Raw genomic sequence first — 17,810 nt, forward strand, 5'->3', positions numbered from 1 at the left:
GATGCTCATTTAGGGAATGGCTGAACATGTTAAGGTATATGAATATGTTGGAATACTATTGTGCTATAAGAAATGATTAAGGGGATGGTTTCAGAAAGCCTGGGAAGAACTGTGTGAACCAATGCAAAGTAAAGTGAGCAAAACTAGAATAATTTATATCCTAACAGCGGCAATACAAAGATAATCAACTATGAAAGATACAGTAACTGACCAACATAATGGCCAGCAACGATTCCAAAAGACTCATGATGAAACATGCTATTTACCTCTAGAAAGAGAACTGAAGGATTCAGAGTGCAGAATGAAGCATATTTTCTACTTCTTTTTTCTTTTTTTCCCTGGGAACATGGATAATATGAAAATTTGTTTTGTATGTCTATTTTAAAAAAAAGAAAAAGCATTTCTTAAGTGCTCATTATGAGCCAAGCACTATGTAAAGAGCTGAGAATACGAATTCCAGAAAGCACTACAGTGCCTGTCCTCAAGAAGCCTATTTTCTAATAAAGAAAGACAATACTTAAAGAGGTCCTGGAGTGTTGGGGAAATGGGGAAAGAGGCAGGTTTGAAAATGACCAAGAAGTGAAGTAGAGGGCTAGTTCTGAGCTAGATATGGTGAAAGTTCACCTAATACAAACGGTCAGAGGGGAGCAAGGATGGTTAGAGTACAGGTGGCATGGTTTAAAGATGGTCTTTATCCTAGAAACAGGATACCATGGAGTAAAATGCTTCAGGGAAAGCAGAACAGAAATTGGAGATGTTAAAGAATAAAATTCTGAAGATGCAAAGGGAATACAGTCCAATGAAAAGGAAAAAAAAAATATTTGTCTGAAGAGACCAATGTAGATGCACATGGAATTCCCGTAACAACTTTGATTTTTTTTTTTAACAACTTAGATTTTTAAAAAGAAATATGTAAAAGGTAGAAACATAGCCAGGTAACAGAAGGTGAATATAAGAATGTGGCACTGTATAGGAAAAACCATGCCAGGACTGCTCAAGTTCAGAATGAGCTAAGACTAATGAAGGAAGCTAACTAAGGATAACAGAAAGGGTTTTTGTTTGTTTTTACCTATACTGCAAGAAAAAGCAGGATAGGGGGGTGGAGCCAAGATGGCAGAGTAGAAAGACACACAAAAACAGGCTCTCCCCACACAGCCCATAAAATACCTGTAGGAAGGGACTCTCAACAAATTTTGGAGCAGCAGAAGTAGAGAACAACAGAGCGGAGGAGATTTCCAGCCCAGGGCGACCTGAAAGGCCCACGGGAAACTTCTGCTGCACCAGAAGCAGAGCGGAGCCCAGCCCAGCCTTGGCCATGCAGAATCTCCGTTCGAGGAATCCCCAGTCCCGGTAGCAGCAGTTGCCAGATCCCTCAACCCACAGGCGCCAAAGGCCAGTGATGGAGTTTTTTCAGCTGGCAGGGAAGGGAGAAGGGCCTTCCCACAGCTCTGGTCTCAGGCAGCGGCCAGCCACAGAGGCCACATTAGGCAGGTGGCAGCAGTTCCCACAGCCCCTACAGCAGCCTGCATCCATTGCTGGATCGTAAAAACCCCTGGGGGCACTGAGGAGCTGAATATTACCTCAGTCCTGTGTACAGGCCCTGAGGGAGCTGGCGGAACTGGAGGCCAGGTGGCTGTGGAGAGGAAACTCTGCTAAGATTCTGGGCACAAAAATCCCTTCTTGCTCCCAGACCAGTACACACGCTTGATTGTGCCACCTTGCTGGGTAGGTGATTCTTGGTTTTAGTCCTAGTTCCTTTGACTTCCAGAATATCCTATTCCACGCCCTTCGATCCCTTAATGTGGAAGCTGCTAGATCTTGTGTTATCCTGATTGTATTTCCACAACACTTGAATTGTTTCTTTCTAGCTGCTTGCAATATTTTCTCCTTGATCTGGGAACTCTGGAATTTGGCCACAACGTTCCTAGGAATTTCTCTTTTTGGATCTCTTTCAGGCAGTGATCTGTGGATTCCTTGAATACTTATTTTGCCCTCTGGTTCTAGAATCTCAGGGCAGTTTTCCTTGATAATTTCATGAAAGATGATGTCTAGGCTCTTTTTTTGATCCTGGCTTTCAGGTAGGCCCATAATTTTTAAATTGTCTCTCCTGGATCTATTCTCCAGGTCAGTTGTTTTTCCAATGAGATATTTCACATTCTCTTCCATTTTTTCATTCTTTTGTTTTTGTTTTGTGATTTCTTGGTTTCTCACAAAGTCATTAGCCTTCATCTGTTCCATTCTAATTTTGAAAGAACTATTTTCTTCAGTGAGCTTTTGAACCTCCTTTTCCATTTGGCTAATTCTGCTTTTGAAAGCATTCTTCTCCTCATTGGCTTTTTGAACCTCCTTTGCCAATTGAGTTAGCCTGTTTTTCAGGGTGTTATTTTCTTCCGCATTTTTTTGGGTCACCTTTAGCAGGGTGCTGATTTGTTGTTCATACTTTGCTTGCAAGTCTTTTATTACTCTTCCCAGTTTTTCCTCCACCTCTCTAACATGATTTTGAAAATTGTTTGGGCTCTTTAAGACCTTTTCCCAGAACCGATCCCATTGAGTGGGCTGGGATGTAGAAGCACTGACTTCCGTGTCTTCCCCTGATGGTGAGCACCGCTCTTCCTCATCAGAAGGGAGGGGAGGAGAAACCTGCTTGCCAAGAAAGTAACCCTCAATAGTCTTGGTTTTTTTCCCTTTTCTGGGCATTTTCCCAGCCAGTGATTTGAGCTCTGAATATTCTCCTCACACCCACCTCGCCTCCGGATCCTCCCAGCCAGCGTTTGGGGACTGAGATTCAAATGCTGCTTCCCAGCCTCAGTGCTTTGGGGGGGGGCAGGGCTGCTATTCAGTGTGAGATTAAGCTCAGGTGCTCGGGTCAGGGCAGGGCCGCCTCACGGGCTCAGTTCCCTCAGGGGGTTTATGCACAGACCTTCAACAATGGATCCAGGGTCCTGCCTGCTTGGGGAGCCCCCGTCTGCTCCTGCCTCCGCTGTTGCCTCCTGAGGGAGCCTGAGTTATGGGGGCACCCCACTCCCCTCTTGACCCGCCAAAGAGACCCTCTCACCGACCCCTGTCACCTGTGGGTGGAGGGACCCGCGTGGCCGCTGGAGATCCCGTCCCTGAAGCCCGCTCGGATCTGTTCCTCTCGGTGCCACGGCCGCGGCAGGGCTGTACTCAGCTCCCAGTCCCGGCGCCCAGTCCACGGAGCGAAGAACCTTTTGCGAGAGGTTTGCAGGTCTCTCCGGAACAGAAATCTCCCTCGCTCCAATGTTCTGTGGCCTCTGGGTGAAGAATTCGCCATGAGTTACTTCTTTGTAGATGTTCTATGGGTTGTGGGTTCAGAGCTATGTGTATGTGCGTCTTTCTACTCCGCCATCTTGGCTCCGCCCCTTTCAAGCATTCTTGATGAAAAGACCAGAGCAGAAAAGAAAATTTGACTTTCAAACACAAGAATCAAGAGAAGCATGAAAGGTAAACAGCAAAGAGAAGTCATAAGGGACTTACTAAAGTTGAACTATTTACATTCCTACATGGAAAGACAATATTTGTAACTCTTGAAACTTCTTCTGTATCTGGGTAGTTGGCAGGATTACACATACACACATACACACACACACACACACACACACACACACACACACACACACACACAGAGCACAGGGTGAATTGAATAGGATGGGATCATATCTTTAAAAAATGAAATTAAGCAGTGAGAGAAATATATTGGGAGAAGAAAGGGAGAAATGGGATGGGGCAAATTATCTCTCATAAAAGAGGCAAGTAAAAGACTTTTCAGTAAAGGGGAAAGGGGGGAGGTGAGAAAAAAAACATGAAGCTTACTCTCATCACATTCCACTAAAGGAAGGAATAAAATGCACACTCATTTTGGTATGAAAACCTATCTTACAATATAGGAAAGTGGGGGAGAAGGGGATAAACAGGGTGGAGGGGATGATGGGGGGGCAGTGGGAGGAGGGAGCAATTAGAAGTCAACACCCCTGGGGAGGGATAGGATCAAATGAGAGAATAGAAGAAATAGGGGGCAGGATAGGATGGAGGGAAATAGTTAGTCTTACACAACACGACTATTATGGAAGTCATTTGCAAAACTTCACAGAGATATGGCCTATATTGAATTGCTTGCCTTCCCAAAGGGAATGGGTGGGGAGGGAGGGATTAAGAGAAGTTAGAACTCAAAGTTTTAGAAACAACTGTTGAGTGTTGTTCTTGCAACTAGGAAATAAGAAATACAGGTAATGGGATATAGAAAGTTACCTTGCCCTACAGGACAAAAACAGAAGATGGGGATAAGGGAAGGGAGGGATGTTAGAAGGGAGGACAGAGTGGTGATAGGGGTAATTAGAATGCTCGGCGTTTTGGGGTGGGGGAAGGCGAGAAATGGGGAGAAAATGTGAAACCCACAATTTTGTGGAAATGAATGTTGAAAACTTAAATAAATAAATTTAAATGAAAAAAAGCAGGATAAAGAGATTTTTGCTTGGAGTAGATGGCACAATAATGACTAATAATAGAGAGAAGACAGAACAGATGAATTTTTATTTACTTCTGTTTTCTCTGCAACACAGAAGAGTCTTTATATTGAAAGGTGGCAGAACAAAGTTACAAACCAGAGATTAAGACACAAGATAGTAAGGAAATAGTAAGAGAACACCTAGCTGTCCTTGATGAATCCAAGTCTCTTAACTCAGATAAACATCCCTGGGTCCTAAAAGAACTGGAAGATTTCAAGGTTGAGCCACTATTAGGAATGTTCTGGTTTATTCCTCTTCAAAAATTTATAATCTTAAAACGTGCCAAATAAAATGAGCATTTCTACTTACAAATTAGAACAGAAAACTATGAGTGTACTTGAAGCTATGAATCTGGACTGAAAGTAAGAGGTATGGAAGGAAGAATCTCCTGCTGCACTTTCAGGAGGCCCTTGTGTTTATGACCTGCCGGTTGATGGCACTCAATCAGTAGTTGTTGCTAGTGGAAAGCAAGGTTGGTGGTTTGGGTGGGGGAGAGGGGATATGTTATGGCTATTCCCAAGGGTCTTGGGTTAAAGGTCCTGGACTATCTCCATCAAAATCTAAGTGAAGATAGTGGATGAAGTTGTGGATTATTTGACTCACCTGGCATAAGTATAATTATGAATCTGGGAGACTGAGAAGATGGTGGTACCTTCAGTGGAAATAAGGAAGTCTGAAAAAGCAGAGAGTTTTGAGGAAAAGGAATTTGTTTACAAATGTTGAGTTTGAGATATCTCTGGGACATCTGGGCTAAAATATCCAACAGACAGATATGGGACTGAAACTAAAGGCAGAGACAGGGACTGGACGTACAGATCTGAGTCATCTATATAGAGAGTCCAGGGGTGGGGAACCTATGGCCTTGAGGTAACATGTGATCATCCAGGTCCTCAAATACAGCCCTTTGATTGCATCCAAACTTCACAGAACAAATCCCCTTAATAAAAAGATTTGTTTTGCAAAACTTGGACTCAGTCAATAGGCTACAAACAAGGACCTAGAAGGCCACATGTGGCCTGGAGGCCCCAGGTTCCCCACCCTTGCCCTAGTCTATCTCCTGAGCCCTAGTCCAGGATTATCAATGTAGGACCCACATGCCAGGACCACTCCTCTCTTTTTACTATTAAGAGACAGTGTTTTCCAGAGATAAGGCCCAACAAGCAAGCTGAGCCCTGAGTTTGGCATAACAATGATCCTTTGCACTCACCCTTTGCAAAATCCCAGAATTGTTTCACATCAACTCCAAGTGGTCCCTAAGCTCAGGAAGCACCTATAGTACCCATGTTCTGGTCATGAATTCTTGGTGTGAATCAAACTTGTCTCACTGATGCTTTTACCCCTCATTATCAGGGTTATAGCTCACTGCACAGCCACTAGTACAGGTGTTGCGGTTTAAACCCAGGGACGCCAAAAACTGTTGAGGTTTCATGATGTGTTGTGGTAGAACTCTCTCAAAGAATTCAGTCAGACCACCTCTAATCCAAGTATAGGCATTTATTGAGACTGACACCTTTCATGAAGCAGGCTAAGTTCCAAGAGGAACCAGCAACTTTAGAGAAAACAAGATGGATTTTTATAGGGTAAAGATGCAATTACCTAATAGAAATTTACATAGAACGTAAGAATATGATTAATATTAAAAAGGCAGGAGGAGTTTGTTAAGGGATTAGGTATTGGAGGAGGGGTCCCATCTGTGGTTTGGTAGTTAACCATTTTGGCCCGCTGCCCTCCAACTGGCTAGCTACTGTGGTCCTGTCTGGTCAAGATAGAGTTAGGTATTGTGGTCCTGTCTTAGGCTAGATGGATGATGTGACTGTGACCGGCTACAAGAACACACGTTCTTGGGTGGGTCTGGAGGTCATAGTTGGGTAGAGGCAGTGGCTGTATTCCCACACCTGCTGCTTCTATGAGTAGTATGAGTTTCAAGGACTTACCTGTTGTTCTAGAGGGCAGTGAGGCATGTATGAAAAAATTAGGACATTTGCAGGGCGAGGCTGGGAAGGTACAGTCAGCCTGTAATGAAGTTAGGCTATTGGGGTTAGGGGCAGATCTATTAGGACTCCACCATAGGTACTGAGATTTGCCTACACTAAAACCAGTCACCTCAATATCAGAGAAGGCCTCCACACATGTAGCTAGTTTCCCTTCTCTATCAGAATAAAGAAAGTTTTTGCTTATAATCACTGTTAGCTCTTTGGTTTTATTTTGTTGTGTTTTTTATTTTTCAGAATTAACTGTGGTTATGAGCTCTTTAGTATTTTCAGAGTTAATAGCAGTTACATAACCTCTATGGTCATGTTTTCAGAGCTGACACCAACTATTTCCACACAGCTCCCATAAGTATCTCAACTATGTCTAAAACTGCACTAATTATCTATCTTTCTAAACCCACCTTTCTTTGTTTGCTTTGGAGTCAGAGAGCCTGAGTTCAAATCCTGCCTCTTGTTACTTAGCTAGCTATGTGACTGAGCAAGTCACTCAACTTCTTTAGGCTTCAGTTTCCTCAACCATAAAACGAAGGGGATGGACCAGATGGCTTTAAGTTGTCTTCTAGGTCTAAATCTCTTACACTACTCAATAAATGCCAGTGGCTACTTCACTCTTTCTTGAATCATATAAAAACTCCTATGTGGCAATTAAAGTTTCTCATGGCCTTGCCAGTCTTCTTATACATTACTCTCCTCCACATACTCCAAGGCCCATTCATACTATTCACATTGTTCCTCATACGTTATACTCCATACTTTCTCACTCATGCCTCCAAAGTTCTCCCTCCTCACCTAAACTTCTTAGAATCACTGGTTTTCTTCAAGATGGAGTTGAACTGCAGCCTTCTGCAGGAGCTCTACTCCACCCCCAATTGGGTAGTGCCTTCTCTCTAAGGTTATCTTTCATAAACTCTGTATATATCTTGTATATGCCCATTTATGGACATATGTTTCCACTTGGGGCATAATTTCAATCCAATTCAATGTGTCAATGACATAGACAACTGGTTTCTTATTAGCCTGATGAACAAATAAAGACCACCCCTCTTTTTCTTATTCCTGTTTTTACTATTAGGAGACACTTTTCCAGATATAAGGCCCAGATAGTAAGTTGTGCCCTGAGCTTGGCAAAAGAGTCCTTTGCACTCACCCTCTGGATAAATTTTGTTGCAGCTAAATTACAGAACTGACAGTCCCTAATCTCAGGCTACACCAGCAGGAACCACTTCTGAGTAGTGAAACCCTGCTATGAATAGACTTGTCACTAGGCACTGCTTGCCTCATTGTTGCTGTCACACCTCATCACCGTTGCTACACCTCACTCCTTGATTCTTTGTCCAGCCACAACTATATGAATCAAGGCTTAGCCTCACTACCATACCTTAACCTCAGTCCCACAGGAGACTCTGGCATATGTGTCTAGTTTCCCTCCTCCTAAGGAATAAGGAAGGCTCTTTGCCTGTAAGCTCTGAGAGCTCTCCAGTATTTTATTTTTCAGTGCTGACAATTGGTGTATGACCTCTGTGATCGTAGTAACACCAGTAGCTACCCTACCTACCCTTTTCCTTGTTACTTGCTGGAGTTAATGATTTAGAAGACTGAGAGATTTTCCTTGTATTGTTCTGCAAGGCGGGGGAGTGGTGCTTTTGTACTGGATTTGCAATTTAGGGAGCAGAATGACACTAGCCTGATATACGTACCTGCAGACAGATTCTACTGCCAAAGGATAACTAACGGGAAAAACTGAAGTTACTCAGCTAGTCTGAACTGTTTAGGGGATGTGACTGCGGGCTATTATCAAGTCTAGGGAAATACTTTTGTAAACGGGTGGGCACAAGGGCCTCGGGGAAGAACGTGAGTCAGGTCTACTTCCCATTTGTCCTGTAGGCAGCTCGTTTGTACGTACTTAGGTGGATGTTATCTCCCCTACTGGATTGTGAAGTCCTCCAGGGCGGGGGCAGTTTTCCCTGTTCTCCGAATCTCCAGCCTTTCGCCTAGCGTCTCATCCGTGGTGGTGCTGGAAACCATCATCATAGTAATCACTTACTAAGTGCTAGTCTGACTGACGAACGGGTTTCCCTACGGTCACCCTGTGCGGAGGTCGGTATCCCTGGGACGACGCCTGTAGGTACCTGGTCCGCCACACAGGCAGGGGGCGCTCCCGCCGGGGACGCGTCCCAGGTAACGGGCACCCTGCACCACGCTGTCCCCTCAGACAACGTCCAGGGCTTACATACACGTACGTGGCCTTTGCTGAAGCCTAACTTTTCTCCAACGACCGTGTTTAGGTTTAAAAGGAGGTGGAACCAATCCGTGGGGTGCCGTGGCCGGAAAAACAAACGTGTCCTTCTCTTCCCTTTCCCAGCTCTCTCTGCAGGACCTTACTAACTCGGGGAAGGGGAAGGGGAGGCCGGGAAGTGATCAAATGGGCCGGGGGAGAGGGGAGCTCTATTTGCCGGTGGTTCTATCCTCACATTTCTTTCCTCGGAGTAAAGTTAATTTGTTGTATGGTTTTGTCTAAAGCGGTCTGGCAACCTCGGCATTTCTTTTCTCCTTACCTTGCTCACAAAACCCGACTCCACACGAAAGGCCGGGCTCTTTCTTCCCCCCTGCCGGGCAATCCCTCTGCCTTGACCACTTCCGCTTCCGGACTGCCGTACTCACGCTTTTTCCTTCTTAAAGGGACATCATCATAATTCTAACTCACCTTGGGTCCAGATAACTTCCAGGAACTGCACTTTGCAGTTGATAGAGGACTTTCCTCAAAACGAACCTAAGAAGTAACGTAGAGTGTCCTACATCTTGCAGAAAAGTAAATTGAGAGGGATAATTCAGAGACATAAAGGGATAAGTATTAGGACCCTGTTATTCAAACTCCTTTATTTTCACAGCGCCTCTCAAACTGAAGAAAGTCAATGAAAATATCTTTTTCCTTTAAGTTTCATTGTAACATGAAGTCAGCGCATGGACCCATGTCACGTGACCTCCCTAAATTTGCCTCCAGCTCCAAATTCGTGATGTTATAAAAGGAGAAAGGCAGGTTACAATAGAGTTGCTAAAAAAGCCAGTGGTGTCACTGGAACCTTGGTTTACGTATGGGAAAGAACAGACCAACAGGTAAGATTTGTAAGTGTAACCCCCCCCCGGGGGCTCCCAGGGCACGTGCCCAGATGAGTGGTGCAGCCAGAGCATCAGAAGGTGGCTTGGTCTTCTGTGCCCAGCTCCTACCTCGTCCCAACCCTCATGTCTATGGACCACTAGATTGATATTCCCTACTGCCTGCTACAGAGCTTGAACCGTCCTGATAGACATCTTAAATTCAGATTTCCAAAACTGAGCTCATTATCTTTCCCTCCAAATACCTCCCCCTTCCCAACTTCTCTATTCTTGTCCAGAGTACACTATCTCAGAGCACACTCTCAGGCCACAGACTATGTCAACTCCGTACTTAAACTCCAGGATCAAAGGAAAAGCAAAAACTACATTATGCATTCAAAGCTCTTCATAACCTAGCCCCACCTTCCCCGTATTTTTACAAAAATTCTCTTCCTCCTCCTCTCTCAGTACTCGTAAGCCCAGTAGCACTGGACTCCTTGCTGTTCCCTGAACAAGACATTCAATTTTTCTGCTCTGGGCATTTTTTCTGGCTATCTTCCATGCTTGGAATATTGTCCCCCTCTACTCTCCATCTGCTCCTCCTGGCTTCTCTGGCATCCTTCGAGTCTCAGCTAAAATTACTCCTTCTATAGGAAGCCTTTCCCAATTTTGATGCCTCCCTTCTGTTAACTATTTCCCAATTATTCTGGTATACTTTATACATATTTCTTTGTTTGCTGTCTTCCTCATTAAACTGAGAGCTCCTCAAGGATACATTCTCTCTTTTGCTGTTCTCTGTAATCTCAGTGCTTAGTGCAGTGCCTGGTACATAGTAGGTGCTGAATAAATGCTTAATGACTGATTTATTTCATCACAAGCTTAGGTGATTGATCGACACAAAGAATGTAGATGGAATTTATAAAGACCCTTGGCTAGAAACACAAAAACTTACAAGAGGCCCTAGCTATCAACCTTCTCCTGAGTAACAACTAGGATAGACTTGTGTATTTCCCTAACTTGGGAAATTGGAACATTCCATATTTGCTTCAGAGAAGTGCTGATAGATCTAGAAAGTGCCAGAATGCCACCTCTAAGGGAGACACACAGCTTCTGGCTAGGCAAAGAGAAAAAAAATCTGTCCTGAACACCAATTTAAGACACACTTACAGGGATCTTAAGGAATCAGGTTAAAGGTTTCTTCAAAGATTGATTATTGAACAATCAATCAATTAAATTTGATTGCATGCATTGATAAGTATAAATTTTATTAGTATACCATCAGCCCTAATAAGCATACATAACTTGGTAATTGTTTTACACATTCACTGTACAGTACAAAGACTCCCTCCATCTCTACTTTTTAAAGAGTAATTAAGATATATCTATTTCTCTCTCCCATCCCCACACAACTGAAAAAAAAGGAGAGAAAAGGAAAACAAATTCATTGTAACAAAGACTCAAGAAAAAAATTCCCTCATTGTTTATATAGAAACATATTATGTATATGTAGTGTATGTCTCATTCTTTACCCTAAATCTATCACTTCTGTGTTAGAAGACAGATGATATATTTCATCATTGATCCTTCAGAATCAAAGATGATCATTGTACTGATCGTAATTTTTACAGCTTTCAAAAGTATATAATATTGATGTTGTAGTATAAATTGTTTTTCTGGTTCTGTTTCAGTCTAAGTTAGTTCATTCACATCTTTCCACATCTCTTTGATATTATCTTTGTCCTTATTTCTTGCAGCACAATTGTATTTATTAGTTTTATTCTTATTCTTATCTATCTTATTCTATTTATTTTATTCTTATTCTTATAAATTTTAGTCAGTTCCTTATATTATTATGGAAATGAGCACTATATTAGAGAAACTTGCTGCACAGTTTCCCTAGTTGTTTAATTTTGAGCTCTTGTCACCACAAAAAGAGCTGCTAGAAATAAATATTTTTGCACGTAAAAGACTTTTTCTTCTTTCTTTGATCTCTTTTACATATGCACATAACAGTATTGTACTTGAGTCAACAGGCATGCACTATTTAGTAACTTTTTATGTATGATCCTAAATTGTTTTCAAGAATGGTTGTATCCATTCATAGGTCCACCAAGTGCATTACTATGACTGTTTTCTGACAGTCTTTGTTACCTTATTATTTTCCCTATATGTTGTTTTTGCAACTTTGATGGATGTGAGATAGAATGTCAGAATTGCTTTAATTTGCGTTTCTTTAATTGTCAGTAATTTGCAGCATTTTTTCATATAGCTATAGATGGCCTAGGTTTCTTCACTTGAAAACTGCCCATTCATATTGTTAGACCATTAGTTAATTAAGTTAGAGCCTTTAAAGGTCCCTAAATTATTCAGCACTGAGTACAGAAGCAAGAAGGCTTTTTTAAGCTCAATGTAGTTCTTCCCTTCAGACACCAAATTGGTCTGGCTTCTTCCAGGTTACAAACTTCCTTATACTCCCTTCCCATGTTCCCCCCTTAATATGTGTAAGCATGTTCTCCCCCTTTGTCATATGTCCCATGGTCAGAAATGGTGGCAGTCTCCAGTCAGTTAATATTAATGCATAGTTGGGAAATGGCTCTTATTCTTATAAATTTTAGTCAGTTCCTTATATATTATGGAAATGAGCACTATATTAGAGAAACTTGCTGCAGTTTCCCTAGTTGTTTCTTTTTTAATTTAACTTCATTACATGAGGCTAACAAAATCTTACTTTATATATACTCTAACTGTCCTGGCTGATGGTGAATTCAGAAACTTTTTGAGGAGTCCCAATCATCCCACTTTTGATAGCAAATTGTTGGAGAATTTCTCATCTCCAATTCTTGGAGAATTTAGGGAGATTCTCACTTACTTGTGGGTCCATTAGACAGGTGGTCTAATAAAGAAAACAGCCAAACTGGAAGACAAAGAATTTATTAACAAACCAAGAGAAACTGTTCACTCCTTTTTAATGTACAGATTTGGTTAATATACAGACTTGCTTATAGTACACAACCAATTAGCATCATATTGTGGTAGTGAAGTAAAGCTTCGCTGACAAATGAATTGTTAGGTTCCCCTATTTATAAAAGAAATGAAAACTCACAGCACCTCCCAAATCTGGTGATGACAGGGATATTACAAAAGAGAGGAAATGCCTCAGGTTGTAAAGCTAAGCCATTAGAGGGGTTTGAGGGATCTTGTCAGCACATCAAACCAAAATGAAGATTCTTAGCCATATATAACATTTCTAGAATAGTGTTGTTCTTTCTCCACACTACATATATTTCCTTCCTCCAAACTCACATCTGTTCATCCATAATGTTCAAATTGCTCCCTTGCTTGCAAGATGTGGTGAATTGAGTCAAGCAGGTTGGTCTTCAGTGCCCCTCTTGCAGCAATAACCCAAAGCTGAATAATTTAGGGACTTTTGAAGGCTCTGCCAACCTTTTTAAGATGACAAAGCCATAAATTAGTCAGTTCTATCTCTAATATTCCACCTCACATCAAAAAAGCCTCACAGTGGCAGCATGGTGGCCTAGATGGGAAGATACGACCAAGAGCAGTAATGCTAACCATGTCTTTCTCCTCAGAGGCTTATAACATTTCTTCCTTAATTACCACTAGTGAGGAGAAAGAGACTAAGTTCCTCTGCTGTTTGCACTTTCTATTCGATCTCAGCAGTTGATTAAAATACTTTTCTAAAGGAAGGGTTGACTGTTATAGAACACCTGTGAATGCTCTGAATCATGGATAAGACCCCTCCATTGTATATCATCACAAATTTCCAGAAGCAGGCTCCTTAAGCATCCATGTGGCAGAGAAGACAACATAAAATCATAGAACTAGGCCCCTCTCAGTCAGTCTCTGTTAGAAATGTGCCTGACACTGAATTTCAGTATCAAGGTAATCTTTATTGAGAAAGTTCAGAGAATGGACACTCCTGACCAGAAGCAGGCTCTGATCCTCTTCGAGAGGAGAGAGCACTGAGTACAGAAGCAATAAGGCTTTTAAGCTCAGTGTGGTTCCTCCCTTCAGACACCAGATTGATCTGACTTCTTCCACCTTACAAACTTCCTTATACTCCCCTCCCGTGTTCCCCCCTTAGTATGTGTAAGCATGTTCCCCCGCTTTGTCATATGTCCCATGGTCAGAAATGGTGGAAATCTCCACCTTAAAGTTGTGTCAGTTAATATTAATGAAGCTTATTAAACATGCGTAGTTACTTTTGTCCTGGTTACCTAGTTAGCCCTGACTGGTTTGAGCCAGATTGGCCTATATCTTGATTTTGCAATCTAAACAAACCTATTAACTTCAATTTGATTGGCTGCAGGCACCTGCAAGGCTATGGTTTCTTTGCATCGAGGACTTTGAGCCCTGTCGACCTGAAAGTTTGGTTAAAAAAGCAAACAGACTAAATGCATATTGCTTATTCCCTTAAAGCTAGTAGTTACATGATCATGGAGCCAGACAATCTTCTGACTGACTAATATAAGAATGACCAGGCTTAAATCTGTTTTAGGACAATCCAAGGTTGTCTGTGTCCTTCAGATTTATGGTCTCCATGAGTGATTACTTATACCATGAGAAAGAAATTTCTTAATTAGATTTGTTCTAAATACAATAAGTAAGAAAGTTAACAAAGTGTCAGTTGAAATTACTACTCGGAATATCTGTGTTTTCTTTATCATTAACATGTTATAACATACTATATGTTGACAAGATAATAAAAAAAAAGTTTCACTATTCAAGATAATGAGTGTCTCAGGTCCAGGGCCTCATAAGGAATGCTATGTCAGCCCCATCTGGCCTTGTTGACATAGGAAGAGGTATTCTCTGAGTTTACTTTAGAGAACAAAGGGACTGTTAGGTCCAGGTTCTTCTTCTGATTGATTAATTCAAGCTCTGGCCCCTATTAAAATCCAAAATTTATATTAAATGATTATCGGCTCACATCTGTGGAAACTTAACCCTTGTCTAACTCTTATAATCACCCTTTACTCTTACCTAACATGGCTATTTGGTAGTGAATGTAAACTCCTTGAGAACAAGGACTGTTTCATTTTCTTGTTTTTATATCCACAGCAGTAAACACAGTGTCTGGGAAATGATAGGTGCTTTAAAAGTTATTATTATTTGATTGTAAGGATCAAATAAGCTAATAAATGTATTATTCTAGTTATGTCCTCACTTCAAATTCAAACCAATCCTTTTTTTTTTTTTTCTGGTCTTAGCTTATTAAAGAGGCAGTGTAGATAGAAAGCCAGTCTCAGACCTGGGTTTGCGTCCCACTTCTTGCTTTTGTGACACTGGACAGTTTACTTAACCTTTTAGTGCCCTACTTAACTCTAAGACTATAGATGGAAAATAGTCACTGGTGTGCATTGATAAAGGGAGTAACCTCACCTGGAGCTCCCTACACAGATGAGTGATATATTAATGTGTTATTACAATTATTCTGAATTTTCTTTTATCCGCTCTGCTTTGCAATTACAGTGGTTATTTATCTAGCAAAGGAGGAACTTTTAAATATAGAGATCACTGTCTTAGTGGTTCCTGACATGCTCTAGACCTGCACAAGATTGCCCTTTAAAAAAAGGTTCTCCACCCTTGAAGGCTGAAATCTCATTTCACTGAGGTTTTGCTGACATCTGGTGGTAGTTTATATTACTTCTAATATTAAATACATCTATATCAGAAATTGTTGGAATTTAAGACATTTATTTAAAGAAAACTTGAAGGTTTACAAAGCATAACACTCACAATAAACCTGTGTGGAACTTATGCAATATATTTGGATATGTATAACTTGCATCTAGCTATTTTAATTTAACTGTTATTAGATTTGAGTTTGTTGTAGTTTTAAAACCCTGTAGTGATATACTAATAGAACCTATTGATGTCTAACAGGAAGAACTTAGGTACCACAAAAGTAAAAAAAAAAGTATTGAGCTGCGCAAATCATAAGAGAGATGATCCGTAGATCCAAAAGGCAGTCTATCAGCATTTTGGAGACACTCATAGAGATGTAAAATCAAGGAAAGATGAATAATTAGGAAGTTATATAGATGTGTGGATGCAGTGATCAAGATCACAATCTCTTTGGCCACCAGGGGCCCTGGAAATGATTGTAAAAAGTAATAAAGATGATAATAAACAGGAGGCTTGAGATCCTGTTGGGACTAAAGAACCTAAGAATAATTTGTATTGAAATCGACCTTGGGCCATCCAAGGTAAAGTTGTGACATATAAAAAGTTTGAGACACATTTTCTGAGTAGCTAATCATTTTATTAATTATGCTAGTGTAATGTTAATGAAATAGGAAGATCTTCCCCATCTATATGGTCTGCTTTGAGCTCTGGCCCAGCTCACAGCTGTGATACAACCTGAGTGACATGGAGCCTGAGTCACATGGAATTTTAACTGAAATAGCATGTTGGAGAGAGAGAAGCAATGGACAGCAGGTGGAGGGAGGAATTTTGCCTAGGGGAACTTGTTTGTGAGGTGGCCTAACAGAAAGAATGCTTAGGATGTTGGTGCTCCCTGGATTGGTGATCAGTACTTTACTAAATCTTACTCTTGATATTCGAATAGTGAAGTTCTAAATAAATAGTTTTGGTTTTGCCTTTGAGGAAGAGAGTTTATTATATTTTGCAAACCTACCCTGGAAATATATATGCATATTCATAGCAGCTGCTGTGGATATCTTATTGGTGTTTCAGCTAGGAAGTAAAGGATGCTTATTTGGCCATATCTCCTAAACCAAAGACCTCTCATGGAACCCACTCAGTGATTATATGTCCTTGGAAGGATTAGTATTTCTAAGAATGGAAATCAACTCTGATTGGTTAACAAATAATGAGAGAATGAATATTATAATGAGAGGTGAGTTTATTCTAATGAGGGTCTAGGGGACATGATTTTGATCACTCAGTCTTGGACAAAGAGACTTATTTCTTCCTAGACCATTCCAGTCTAGAGCAATCTAGACAAGAGGGGGAATCCACTTTGACTAAGACCTGTCTGACTAAAACACAATGGGCTAGAATCCACCAATTCACCTAACTAGAATTTCTTTACCTTTTGATCAGACCTAAGTTTTCCCAGTTGGGAAGGCTATCTAACTAGCCTCCAGGGGTTGATTTCTGAATGAGGAAATAGAAAGGGGGAAAACCTTAGTCCTAATTCAATAATTGGTTATTCATATAAGAGAAAAATAATAATTTCTCTTAGAGTCAGCATAGGGAATAAAAATCATCCATGAGTATTATTATGGTCTGATTTACCCCAGACTTGAAAGAAATCAGTGGAGTCATTGAAATCTAACAGTGAAAGAAGAATGAATGTCAAGAGCGAAAAATAAAAAAGTGTAGAGCCTTGTTGCATCCCAAGTCCCTAGAAGGACAACCCCAGCTTCAAAGTTATCCCTTAAGCCATATAGCTCAGAAGCCCCTTCCATTATCCCATGTTTTCTTTAATAGTCAATAAAGAACATAATTAATTCAAAGGAAAGTCTTTTCATAAAATGATCTAGTTAAAAAAGAAAAGAAGCAACAAATCATTTCCCCCATAAACTAGGAGTCCATTTACAAAAGGAAGAGTAGACACTCATGGGGAGGGACACATATGTAAAGAATATTTGATTTTGTAGGGATGGAGTTGATCTTATACTCATTCAATCAGTAAACATTTATTGAGCTCCTACTATATGCCAGATATTGTGCTAAGGTTGGAGATAAAAAGAAAGGCAAAAGACAATCCATATTCTCAAGGAGTTCACTGTCTAAGAGGAAAGATGACATAAAGCAACTGTATGCCAAGAAGATATTTACAGGATAAATAAGAAATAATCAGCATCAGAAAAGCACTAGAATTAAGAGGGATTGAGAAAAACTTCCTGTAGAAGGTGGATTTTTAGCTGGGACTACTTGAAGGATGCCAGGGAAGCCAAGAGGAAGAGGACTTCATGCATGAAGGACAGCCAGTGATAATGCCCAGTCAGGCAATAGAGAGAGTGCTCATGAAATAGCAAGAAAGCCAGTGTCACTGGATCAAAGACTACATGGTGGTAAAGGGTGAGGGGTGTAAGAAGTCTGGAAAAGTGGGAATAGGTTATAAAGGGCTTTGAACAGCAGAAGATTCTATATTTGCTCCTCAAGGTAATAGAAAACAAGCACAATTTGTTGAGTAGGGAGGTGATATGGT

At 41.0% G+C, this 17,810-nt stretch overlaps 1 protein-coding gene across 8 annotated transcripts in view; it reads right to left on the reverse strand.

Moving 5' to 3' along the window:
- Window positions 1-17,810, reverse strand: part of ETFBKMT (electron transfer flavoprotein subunit beta lysine methyltransferase) — a 69,751-nt gene that overhangs the window by 22,616 nt on the left and 29,325 nt on the right. Inside the window, exons 1-2 of one of the 8 annotated variants that reach the window (XM_072654379.1) lie at window positions 9,070-9,158; window positions 3,069-3,272 (exon numbers count right to left, since the gene is read on the reverse strand). The exons of 1 other annotated variant lie outside the window; for it this stretch is intronic. Coding sequence is in view for 1 of the 7 variants with exons in the window: in XM_072654376.1 (XP_072510477.1) it covers window positions 3,069-3,292 (224 nt within the window). In the remaining 6 variants the exon portion in view is untranslated. Of the gene's footprint in view, window positions 1-3,068; window positions 3,393-5,126; window positions 5,197-8,417; window positions 8,529-8,748; window positions 9,048-9,069; window positions 9,160-17,810 lie in introns of those variants that run through there. 6 more of the 8 variants (XM_072654378.1, XM_072654380.1, XM_072654376.1 and 3 more) reach the window with 6 other exon arrangements.

The sequence above is a fragment of the Notamacropus eugenii genome, chromosome 3, assembly GCF_028372415.1.
Source record: "Notamacropus eugenii isolate mMacEug1 chromosome 3, mMacEug1.pri_v2, whole genome shotgun sequence".
NCBI classification, from domain to species: domain Eukaryota; kingdom Metazoa; phylum Chordata; class Mammalia; order Diprotodontia; family Macropodidae; genus Notamacropus; species Notamacropus eugenii.